The sequence below is a fragment of the Sorex fumeus genome, unplaced genomic scaffold, assembly GCF_029834395.1.
Source record: "Sorex fumeus unplaced genomic scaffold, SorFum_2.1 ptg000054l, whole genome shotgun sequence".
In the NCBI taxonomy this organism is placed as follows: Eukaryota; Metazoa; Chordata; class Mammalia; order Eulipotyphla; family Soricidae; genus Sorex; species Sorex fumeus.
Genome location: NW_026606111.1, coordinates 22924230 through 22936661, shown reverse-complemented (window position 1 = coordinate 22936661; position 12432 = coordinate 22924230). Strand labels below are relative to the sequence as shown.

General features: G+C 43.9%; 1 protein-coding gene across 1 annotated transcript in view; it reads left to right on the top strand.

The window, feature by feature from the left end:
• Positions 1 to 338: 338 nt before the first annotated feature.
• HACE1 (HECT domain and ankyrin repeat containing E3 ubiquitin protein ligase 1) overlaps positions 339 to 12432 on the top strand; it is a 98405-nt gene continuing 86311 nt past the window's right edge. Inside the window, exons 1-4 of the mRNA XM_056125008.1 lie at positions 339 to 622; positions 9546 to 9600; positions 9963 to 10052; positions 11025 to 11129. Coding sequence (XP_055980983.1) covers positions 547 to 622; positions 9546 to 9600; positions 9963 to 10052; positions 11025 to 11129 — 326 coding nt within the window. The 5' untranslated portion in view covers positions 339 to 546. The remainder of the gene's footprint in view (positions 623 to 9545; positions 9601 to 9962; positions 10053 to 11024; positions 11130 to 12432) is intronic.

Here is a 12432-nt window from a genome sequence, read left to right as displayed (position 1 = left end):
CCTCGCACGCGGCCGGGTTCGATTCCCAGTATCCCATACTGGGTCCCGAGACCGTCAGGAGTAATTCCTGAGTGCATGAGCCAGGAATAACCCGCTGTGCAATGCTGGGAGTGTGTGACCCAAATAGGGGGGGAAAAAAAAAAAGAAAGAACGTGGTGTCAATACTGTCTCGACAAAGCTGGGCAAACAGAACCTTCAGCCCCGGGCTGCCAGGGAAGCGGGGCGGGGCGGGGCGGGGGGCGTGGCGTGAGTAAAGGGGCGTGGCCGCCCCAGTGCTGGGCCAGCGAACTACCATTCCCAGAAGGCCGTGCGAGGCCGACAGGGAAGAGGCGGCGGCGGCGGCAGGAAGGGCGCGAGCGGCGGGGGCGGCGGCGGCGGCTGCACCCGGGTCGGTCGGACAGCCCCGAGCTGAGTTATCTGGACGCGGCCCAGAGCCACCTCCGGAGATCGTGCGCTGGCCCGGACGTCCGCGCGCCTGGGGCGGGATGTAGCGCGCTGGGCGTGGAGGCCGCCGGGCTGGCGGGGGGCGCGGGGGTCGCGCCGAGGATGGAGAGAGCCATGGAGCAGCTCAACCGCCTGACGCGCTCGCTGCGCCGCGCCCGCACCGTGGAGCTGCCCGACGGTGAGCGGAGCGGGGGTGGTCCCGGGCCCGGGGCTCCTGGGGGGCGGCTGGGGTCGGGGGGGGGCGGGCGGGGGTGGGATCAGGGGTTGGGGGTGCGGGACTCGGTCCGCGGTGAGGTGGGGGTTGGGGAAACTTAACCCAAAGCGATGAAGGCACCCACTTTTTAATTTCTATTTACTTTTCTGAGACCCGCCCCCACCGACGCCCCTCAGCCTGCTGCTTCGGCCCAGGCAGGTGGGAGTTGGCAGGACCCCGGGCCAGGGCAATGCGGGTCGCTTCGCTGCAAGATTCGGGGTAAACCGGAGCTTCTCCCCACTTAGGAGACTTGATGGAAATAATAACGCGGGAAGGTGGAGACCGGGATTCAGAACATTAACTACAGTTGCAAGCCACTTTGCAGGCATTATTATTTCGAGGGGTAATGCACGGATGCCCGCCCCCACGACCCTTCATTTACTTTTCTCTGCAGAGAGCTTCCCTCCCGCCTCTCCACCACTCTGATATTGTAGCGAGCGTCACTGTATTTTGACAGTAAGCAGATAAAAAGGATGTCGAATGTCACACATCAAGTACTCTGTGTGTGTGTGTGTGTGTGTGTGTGTGTGTGTGTGATACCTGCTTGCTTTTTAAAATCTATTTATCTGACTTAGGTGGGAACTGGGGAACTCCTGAAAAGAGGAATAAGGAATTTCCCTACATGTAGTTCAGTGTTGCAGGTTTTCTTCCGGACAGGTAAAACTGGCTGTAAAAGAGCTCAGCAAGCCGTTTTGTTCCAGCCTTATTAATTCATATATTTCAGATACTGGAAGATAAGATGACGGTGCAAAGGGCATTTCATACTCTCTGTCCAAATGACTGGGTTTAAGCAGGGTTGGACTGATTAATTTCTCCCCTTAAAACGTGCTTAATGGCTCTCAGGTTTCTTAAGTTTCATAGGATACTGAATCTAAGTGTGTCCTCATAATAGATTTTATAAGCAGTTTTCTTTTAAGTTTTTAAAAAAGTCTTAGTTTCCTTAGATCACTTTGTAGGGGGCGGGGTGTTTAAGCCACACCCTGCTTGGTGGTTGGGAGTCTCCTGTGGTCATGGCTGAAACTCCAGCCCTTTGAGCTATTTCTTGAGGCCCTCCTCTCTCCCATCTAATTTAATCAACATTTAAAGAACTAATTTCAACATCTTACTCTTTGGAAAGTTCCACCAACATTGTGATAGTTTCTGCAAACAAGAGTAATTAAAAATTAAACTTCTGGGGCCCACTTGCCATACATCTCGGGACCCAAACTTCATTCCTGGGTACCACAATGGATCCTCTGATCCCATCCCTGAGTGCAGAGGCTGTAGTAAGCCCTGAGCACCGCTGGGTGTGGCCCAGAAGGCAAACAGAGCTTGAATGTATTTTCCTTGGTTATTATGAGTTTGCTCATCTTCCTTTATCTTTGACCCTTACTCCTGATGAATCTTTTTTTTAAATTCTGTGAAATTGGCTTGAGGGGTAGGAGAATTGTGTGTATGTATGTGTGCGTAGGGGGGGGCAGTGTGAGGGGGCAAGAAAGGTGATGAAGGAGAGGGAGGGACAGGGATATGGCATCCTAATTATAAAATTCCAGATTGAGGGGAGGCCTTCCCGATAATAGTACAGGTCGGAGGATGCTTGTTTTGCATGTGGGCTGACCTGGGTTTGATCCCCAATGTTCCATAAGGTCCCCTTACATGTCAGGAGTGATTCCTGAGTGCAGAACCTGGAGTAAGTCCTGAGTACCAGCAGGTGAGACCCACCTCCTCAAACAAACAAACGAACAAACACAAAATTCTAGATTGTATACAGTTCAGGGCTGAGCATAAGTTCTGAGAGCTTTCTAAATTTAAGAAAGAATTAGACTTTTTTTTTTTTTGCCTATTGGCATTCAGCAATAAACAAACATCTAACTGGAACAAACTGGTAAAATTGGAAAGCTTTTAACTCCAAAATTAAATTTATTGAATAAGGATTAAATTGTAGATTACTGATTTATGTACAGGGTGGACATATTTTGTCTTCTGGAATGATGCAAACCTGAGTATTACCACTAAGTAATGGAATACAGGTTGTTTAGTCACCCTACACTGGGTAAAGGAGGGAATATTGGGAGAGGAAAAGAAGGGAAGGGAAAGAAATTATTTCAGGAATGTGGATTCTCAAGTGTAATTATATATTTCTCATTTATGTCTCGCTTATGTGCAACAATTTGTCTTAAACTACTGCACTTGCAGTATAGTTTATTTAATAAAATATTAGAATTTAGCCTTTTTGATATTTGAATGCTTAGGATAATTAATACTTTTTGTTTGTTTTTTTGGCCATACCAGTGGTATTCAGAACTCACTTCTGACTCTGCACTGAGGGAATTACTTGTGGTGGGCTCAGGGGACCATATGAGTTGCTGTGGATTGAACCTTGGTCTGCTGCATACAATGCTGTCGCCTTACCTGTGGTACTATCACTTAGACTCCTGTAGACACTTTTTAAAAGAATCGCATTTGATGGTTTGAGGAGAAATTGCATAATATGAATCCAAGCTTCTTGTTTCTTAAGATTTTCACTTATTGAGTTCTGAAATATTAATAAAATGGCCAACATATTTAAAAAAGTGACAAGCTGAACTCTTCTTCTGACTCTGAAAGCTTTAATTTTAAACCTGGTCTTCAGGGTGTCTTCACGAGGGTGGAGGAGGAAACACTTGACAAAAGGTCATATTTTAACCTTTCTCAATTTTACTTCCTGAATAGTCTCCTCCTAGAAGAGGAGTCACGACTCTGTCCCTTCATAACTCTAATGTATGTGACCTACTTTTGTAAGATTAGGTATGATTAGAAAAATACATCTGGATTTTATAAATGAGTTTATATATGGTAATATCAACAAATTTAGGATGTTCACTCATGCTCACTTTTTTTGTTTTTGTTTTTTGGGCCACACCTGGTGGTAGGTGCTCAGGATTTATTACTGGCTCTGTGATTAGGGGTTACTCCTGGTGGACTGGGGAACCACATGGGGTGCTGAGGTTCAAATTTTGGTTAGCCGCATGCAAGGCAAGTGCCCTACCTGTTGTGTTATCTCTCCTGCCCTAAACTTTAAATATTTTATTTTGATTCATAAGTTTAAAATCACAAATTTGACATTCTGTTTATGACTATATTATTGAGGGGCTTAATTGAACTTGTCATGATCTACAAGCTTAGCTTCTTGATGGGGTGTGTATTATCTGAGAGGCAGAGAATGCTGTCTTGCCAGGGAGGTTTAAATTAGTGTTTTCAGCTCCTGGTGACTCAACTGGTAGGTAAAGAGAGCAATTTAGTGCCTGAAATAAAAGAGAACAAAACAAATTAGAGTGCATTGCACATATTAAGAATTAAGTGCTGTATTCCTTTTGGTAATAATCCTTTTGGTAATCCAATGTTTAGTAATAAATAAATATTACTACATTTTTATTATTTAAATATTTATTACTAAATATCCAGTTCAGTTTCCTTTTCTTAAAAAGTGGGATCTTTTTATTATCAAATATCCAATTGTTCTCTCTTCTCAAAGTATTCTCTTATGGTGGATTTCTTTGAATCAATATGAAGACAAAATCCACAGGTTAAATTTGATTGACTCAAGTGCACAGATTGGGTCTGAATGGTACCTGGCAGTGTTCAGGGACTGCTTCTGGCTCTGTTCTCAGCAGTGATGCCTGGCAGTGCCAATGGTGGTGCCAGGAATTGAACTGGCTCTTTTTTGCCTGCAAAGGACATTCCTTCCCTCCTGTACTATATCTTGGGCCCTGATTTATCTCAAGACTTTTTAAGATAGTAGTTGCTTCTCTATTTTAAAATCTTTCAAGTTTTCAGTAATTTTAGATTTATAGAAAAGTTTTGTAAATTGTAAGAGTCCCTATGTAACCTTTATCCGGCTTCCCAGGATGTTAACAACTTAGGCAACTACAACTAAGGGAATACGGGTTTATCGTGAATAGCTTCTTAAGACACTTTATTCAGATTCATGTTTTCCCACTAATGTCCTTTTCCTATTTGGATACCTCATTGTATTTAGTTGTCATGTGTGTCCTCAGAATTTCCTGAACTGTTCTTTAATTGTTTCTTGACTTTTATAACCCTTTAATAACTGCTCTTCTCAGTGGACATTTGTATTGTAAGGAGACCCCTCGGGGGGCCAGGGAGATAGTGTAGAGCTAGGCACATGCCCTGGCGGCCCCTGAGCAATGGTGGTCCCAGGCAGTATAAGAGCCAAAAACACTACCACATTCTTTCTTCCTTGTTGAACTCTCTGGACTACCAGACAAGAATACCTGGCATTGATCCTGGCATCCCTGGGTATCCCCTCCCTGTATCCCTACTCGCTAAAAATCAAAGAAAAATTTAGATTGCTCAGCTTTGGTTTTCTTTTTGTTTTAGGGGCATAGCATGGTGGTACCCCAGGACCATCCTGTGTTTAAGGGGCTCAAGCTTCCTGGTCATGCTTGGGGGAGCCATGTGAAACTGGGGCTACAGTATGCAAAGCATGTGCTCTATCCCTTTGAGCTTTCTCCCCAGCCCTATTCAGGTCCTTAGGTGAGGTTCCCCTTAATTAGCTTTTGCCTTATGCTCTTTAGTAATTTGTTTAAAATGATGTCTTCTTGACTAATACTCCAAAAGTAATGTGCTCTTCTCAGTGGATTATATTCATATTTAGGGCTGGAGTGATAGCACAGCGGGTAGGGCATTTGCCTTGTGCGCAGCCAGCCCAGCCGAGCCGTATCCTATTCCTTCGCCCCTCTTGGAGAACCTGGCAAGTTACCCGTTCAGTATGCCAAACACAGTAACAACAAGTCTTAAAATGGAGACATTACTGGGCCCGCTTGAGCAAATCCATGAACAACGGAGGACAGTGCATAGGGCTACATGGTATTACAATCTATTTTCTGCTGATGTCACCCAGTGTCAGTTGATTAAAGTGTATCTGTTGGGTTCTCCTGCTGTTAAATTATCATTTTTACTTTGTAATATTTTGGGGAGATATTTAGATACCATGCAAGTAGTACTATTTCCCATTAGACTTTTCACTAATTAATTTTGGCATCTACATTGACTTTCTAAGGGCTAAATGAGAGTTGTCAGGATTGCTTCTTAAACATATGTAAACATCTAAAAATGCATTGAATTGAAAAATGACCATTATTAGTATATAAATTCAATTCCTAGCTGAAACACATAAGCATAATTTGACATCATACTTCCCCCCCTCCATGGCAAGGTAGCGGGAGCAGCACATCTGGTCATACTCAGAGGACACTCGTGCTTCTTTGCTCAGGGACCACTCTTGGTGACACTCAGCGAACCATTTGTGGTTCTGGGGATCAAACTTCAATTGCATGCAGGGAGCCACCTTTCCCTTTGTACTAACTATCTCTCCAGCCCAGCATAGTGGCTGACTTTTAACCTTTTCTTCTTATTTCTGTGAATGAATTATTGAAGATATGAATAGTGTAAAGAGATGAGTAAGATTTTTTTTAAAATGTAGGAGTACTGCTATTTATTCAGCCACTGATTAGCTGATTGAATTGTGCATGAACTCCACCTTACTTTTTTTTCCCCATTTTTTGTAATTTTATTTATTGAATCACTGTGAGAGCAGTTACAAAGCTTTTGGGTCTAAGTCTTGGTCATACAATGAAACACCCATACCTTCACCAGGGCCCATTCTCTACCACCAAAAACCCCAGTATACTCCCATCCCACACCCTCCCCCTACCTGTGGGGCAGATGATTTCCACATTACTCTCTCTCTACTTTGATCACATTCAATATTTTGACACCAGACCCACCACTGTTATTTGAGATTTTACCCCAACATTCAGATCTGCTGAAAAAGCAACAGTAGACAATTTGTGTTCTATTGCTGGTTATGAATAACATATGATGTCGCGCGGCTGCAGTAGGGCCATGTGATTTTGAAATTCTGAAATTTTAACACTTAAATCTGGAGGGATTTCTGCCAAAAGCCACTGGGTTTCGAGATTTGCTCCTGAGTCTCTGGGATCATGGCCGTTAAGCAGCTTGATCAGGAGCCAGAAAGGCCGTTCATCGGCGATGACTTGGGGTCTCGTTGGGGTGGTGGGACAGGACCGGCTTCAACCCCATCCCGTGAGGCCCTGTGTATCTCGTCACTGTGGGCCCAAACCTGACTGTCCAATGGCCTCTGGAGGATGATGACCACCGAGCTGCCAAGGGGGAGCAGGCGGAGTGACAGCACCCTTCCCTCCTTGGGGTGGCTCGGTGTGGTGACAGTAATGTACTGTGAGGTCCGGATGCATTTCTGCCAAAAGCCACTGGGTTTCGAGATTTGTTTCTGAATCTCTGGGATCATGGTCGTTAAGCAGCTTGATCAGGAGCTAGAGAGGCTGTTCATGGGCAATGACCTGGGTTCTCGTTGGGGTGGGGAGGACAAGCCCGGCTCTGCCCCCATCCAGTGAGGCCCTGCGTGTCTCGTCACTGGGGGCCCAAACCTGACTGTCAGTGGCCTCTGAAGGATGGTGGCCACTGGGCCTCCAGGGGGAACAGGCCAAGGCACGAAACCTATTCCCACCTGGGTTGGCCCAGCACCGGTAATCTACTGCAGGGACTGGATGCAATTCTGCCAAAAGCCGCTGGGTTTCGAGATTTGTTTCTGAGTCTCTGGGATCATTGTCATTAAGCAGTTTGATCAGGAACCAGAGAGGCCATGCCTCCAATTATATAGCTGAGCTGGAGGTGGTTTGTGGGTGTGTTTCCCACATACCTAACTTTTGGCCGTTTACTTTTTTTTTTTTTTTTAAGTTGTAGATTTACAATTTTTTGTGCTTTGGTTTCAATTATACAATGATCAGATACCCATCCCTCCACCAGTGCCCATTTTCCACCACCATGGATAATATCCCTCCCACCCCCATCCCCCCATCCCCCCTGTCTCTGTGGCAGGGCAATCCTCTGTGTTCTCTCTCTCCTTTTGGGTGTTGTGGTCTGCAAAAGAGGCATTGAGTGGCAAACATGTTCAGTCCATAGTCTACTTTCGACATGCATCTCCCCTCCTGGGAGGATCCTCCAAACATCCTTTATTTGGTGCTCCCTTCTCTATCTGAACTGCCCTTTCCTCTAGGATACCCGGCTGTTGGCCGTTTACTTTCTTGGTAAACTTTGCCCCAAGTTTTTGGGGTCTGGCCAAAGGCACAGCAGCAATTTTGGGGTATCTGGAAGTCTGAAGTCGCCATCAGGCTGCTGATGCACTCGCCTCACAGGTACAGATTGACCTGCTGGCTGCACCATACCCCCAAGATGAGTAAGATTTTAAGGCTGCTTCATAAGGTCCTCCCGTTGATCATCGATTTGCTCGAGCGGGCCCAGTAACGTCTCCATTGGAGACTTTGTTGTTACTGTGTTTGGCATATCGAATACTCTCGGTAGCTTGCCGGGCTCTCCGAGAGGGGCGGAGGAATCGAACTCGGGTCGGCCATGTTGGCTGCGTGCAAGGCAAACGCCCTACCCGCTGTGCTATTGCTCCAGCCTCCAAACAAGCTGCTTCATAAAAGCTTTTAAAATAATTTCTTGCAAGATGCAAGTGTCATGTATTTTTTAGCAGATATATCTTTTGTTTTAGTTTTGTTTTGGGCCACACCCAGCAGTGCTCAGGGATTACTCCTGGCTCTGTGCTCAGGAATTATTCCAGGCGGTGCTCAGGGAACCATAGGGATGCCTGGAATTGATCCCAAGTTGGTCGCATGCAAGGCAAATGCTCTACCTGCTGTACTATCTCTACAGCCCCAGCGGATCTATCTTTAATATCCATTTATTAAAGTTTTTTCCAAATTACACGTAAGTATGATAAAATGTGAAGATGGTTAACAACTCTTTAGAAGTAAAATTTCACTTAGTAGGATTAAAGTAAATATTAAGCCTCCAGTTTTATCATCAGTTCCAGAAAGTATCACTTTTGTGATGATGTATGCAGAGGTACAAGCAGTAGCTGGGATAAGAGATCTTGTAGTATTTCAAATTTGTAATTTGTTTCCTCTTTCTCCTCCTCCTCCTCCTCCTCCTCCTCCTCCTCCATCTCTCCCTCCCTCCCTCCCTTCCTCCCTCCCTCACTCCCCTCCTTCTTCTTTCACACCTGGTGATGCTCTGGGGTTATTCCTGGTTCTGCACTCAGGAATTACTTCCAGTGGTGCTCGGTGACCATATAGGATGCTGGGAATTAAACTATGGTTGACCCCGTGCAAGGCAAACACCCTCCCTGCTGTACTACATCAATCCAGCCCCCTCTTTATTTTTAAGAGAGAATTTCATTAATTAATTTCTTCCCTTCTCTTTCCTTTGTTGTATTGAGATGACTGGTGTTTACAAATGTGTTTGGTTGTGTGGCTTACACATTTTGGTGTACTTGCCAGGGGCCACATAATTTAGTCTCTGTGCTAGCACACATGCTTAAGGGAGCTATCCTCTTATTTGGAGTGGTTGCATACTTTCTGGTGGCAGTGTTTGCTGAGAGTTGCTGGGGTCGTCACACATTTGCTCTCTTCTGGTTGCACTCCTGCACACTGCACACCGCACTTCTTTTGTTGTAGTACTTACTGGCTTGCAACTTCCATTGTGGGGCTTGCACCTGGGGGCACGACTTTGGAAGTCTAGACGGCAGAGCCCTGGGGAGCACCTTTGGTGCATGTACACAATATCAGGACTGGACTGATGGCCATGTGCATTTCAAAGCATGTGCTTTTGCCACTGAGCCATCCCTGGATACTTTTACATTATCCTTAACTTTTTTCTGCTTCTCCTCGTTTTGTTTTTTCCTGTTGAATTAAAACTTTGAAGTAACATCCTTTGGGAAAAATAGAAGATAAAATTCTTTGTCTTTTTTTTTTTTCAAACTTAGATAATGAAACTGCTGTTTATACATTAATGCCAATGGTTATGGCGGATCAACACAGGTGAGTGCCTATTTCACAAGTTTATAATTTTGGAGAAGTACAAATTTACCTAAATGTTGCATACTTATATTCACATCCACAAATAGAGTTTGGATGTAGAGGATTGCCCTGATTAAGGCTAGTAAGAGTATTAAAGAACTGTTGATTTTAAGTTACTGTGGACTTTTTTGTGTTTCGATTTTGGCCACACCCAGTGGTGCTCAGGGTTTACTCCTGGCAGCATTGGAGTGGGGGCCATATGTGGGGCTGGGATTGGACCAGGGCTGACTATGCAAGGAAAATTCTTTAATCCCTGTACTCTCTCTCCAGCTCTAATAACTCTCAAAACAAAACATCGCCAACTTGTTTTTCTTTTGTAATAGGTCTGTTTCTGAACTACTATCAAATTCAAAGTTTGATGTCAATTATGCATTTGGACGTGTGAAAAGGAGCTTGCTTCACATTGCAGCAAAGTAAGACTAAAAGACATTTTGGGTTATGTTCTCATTGGGAGTAACGATGAGTTAGCTTTGAATTTGGTGTTTTCCCACCAAAACAGAAAGGTGTTCTTTATTCATTTTGATGTAGCATACTCTGCTTTCGTTTTTTTCTCTAGACAGATTGTTAACTTTGGGATTTGGATTCAAGTTTCTCATTTATTTTTCTAGCTTGTTTTAGATTAAATCAGAGTAGGTTAAGCATGCATATTGCCTTATCTGGATGCTCTTTTTTATGTTTGCTTTTGGGTCATATCCAGCTGTGTTCAATGTTTGCTCCTGGCTCAGGGCCCAGGGATCATTCTTGGTGGGACTTGGGGGACCATATATTGTGCTAGGGATCAAACCCAAACTGGCTGTGTGTGTGTGACAAGCACTTTACCTGCTTTGCTCTCTCTGACCCCACATTTCTGGATGTTCTTAATAGAGTACATTTACCTTTTACCCTGCTACTGTGAGATCTTATATGCTAAGTGCTCATTGTTCTTACTATTTTTTTGTGGTTCTGGGGATCAAATGCAGGACCCATTCTTGTTCTTGACTATAGGACCACATGCTTGGCCCTGTGTATTATATTTTTTACTTATGTGTGAGAATAATTATTTCATATAATATTCCATTGTGTCATTAATTAGTTGATCTCTAGCTTCTTTTCAGAATTTATATGAATGTGCTATTTTTCATAATAAATTTGGTTTCTGCAAGTCAAAAAAGTTGAAAGTGCTATATGTTAGTGTACTAGTGTTTTATTTTATTTTGCATTATTTGAGCATCTCATATTTTATTATTTCCACGGCAAAATGATATAGTTAGAAAGAAGAGACTGCATCACAAATTAATTTCAAATTGTGGTTTAATATGAACCTCAGAAATAATGTACTTTGTTATCTATTTTGATTTGTTGTTATGACTATTGAATGTATCTGAACTGTTCTTAATATTTTTCAGTTGTGGATCAGTTGAATGCTTGGTTCTGTTGTTAAAGAAAGGAGCCAACCCTAATTATCAAGATATTTCAGGTTGTACACCCCTTCATTTGGCCGCTAGAAATGGGTAAATATTTTATCACTTAATTTGATCATTTATAGAAATAGTAAAATTTTGTAAATACTGCTTTTCAAGTTATTGAATTGGTGTTTTCCTCCATTATTTGTCTTGATAAGACAGTCTTGTATCACTATTTTCAGTATTTAGGTAGCTGTCACTGTCACTGTCACTGTCCTCCCATTGTTCATTGATTTTCTCGAGTGGGCCCACTAGCGTCTCCACTGTGAGACTTTGTTGTTACTGTGTTTGGCATATCTTTTACTATGTCACGGGTAGCTTGCTAGGCTTTGCCATGCGGGCGAGATACTCTTGGTACTTGCCAGGCTCTCTGAGAGGGGCGACGGAATCGAACTCGGGTCGGCCGTGTTGGCTGTGTGCAAGGCAAATGCCTTACCTGCTGTGCTATCGCTCCAGCAGGTAGCTGTCATGTTTGATAATTTATTATTAAAATATTTTCCTAAAATATATTTGTGAAAGTTAAATTTTACTTTTATATAATATTTTATTTTCCTAAAAACAATAAAATTGTTTTTGAGAAAGGCCACATTCAGCCTCAGGGATTAGTCCTGGTTTTGTGCTCAGGATTACTGCTGACAGGGCTTAGGTGATTGTATGTGGTGTCACAATTGAACCCAGGTTGGTTGCATGTATGGCAAGCACCTTAGGGGCTGGAGAGATAGTACAGTGGGCAGAACCATTCCCTATTTCTAGCTTGTTCCAGATCAGGTCAGAGTAGAATAGGTATGGGAATGAAAGGGCTTTTGTTCTACTGTTCCAGCCCCAGATTTTTTTTTCTTTTTTTGCTTTTTAGGTGACACGTGGCGAGGCACAGGGGTTACTCCTAGCTTTGCACTCTTGAATTACTTCTGATGGTGCTTGGGGGACCATATGGGATGCTGGGAATCGAACCCGGGTTGGCCTCGTGCAAGGCAAACGCCCTACCCTCTGTGCTATCACTCTGGCTCCATCCCCAGATATTTTTAATATCACCAAACTGTGCACTTAAATGGTTGAGATGGGGCATAGGTGATCTCTCGGGCATCAACCTTTCCTGCTCAGGGCCCTAAGTTTGATTCCTGGCACAAAATGGCTATGAGTACTGTTGGGTGTTGCTATGTGGACCCCAGCATTACTGGCCCTGAGCAGTGCTGCATTGATGGACCCTAGTGTGAAACTGGTTGACTCAGTTAGCTGATTGCTAGGAGTGAACCCCAAGCTCCCAGAGCATTGTTTGAGGGGCATGTTTGAGAGGCATACCCTACCACTCCCTAATGATTGAAGCGATAGTTTTTATTTTATGTGTGTTTTA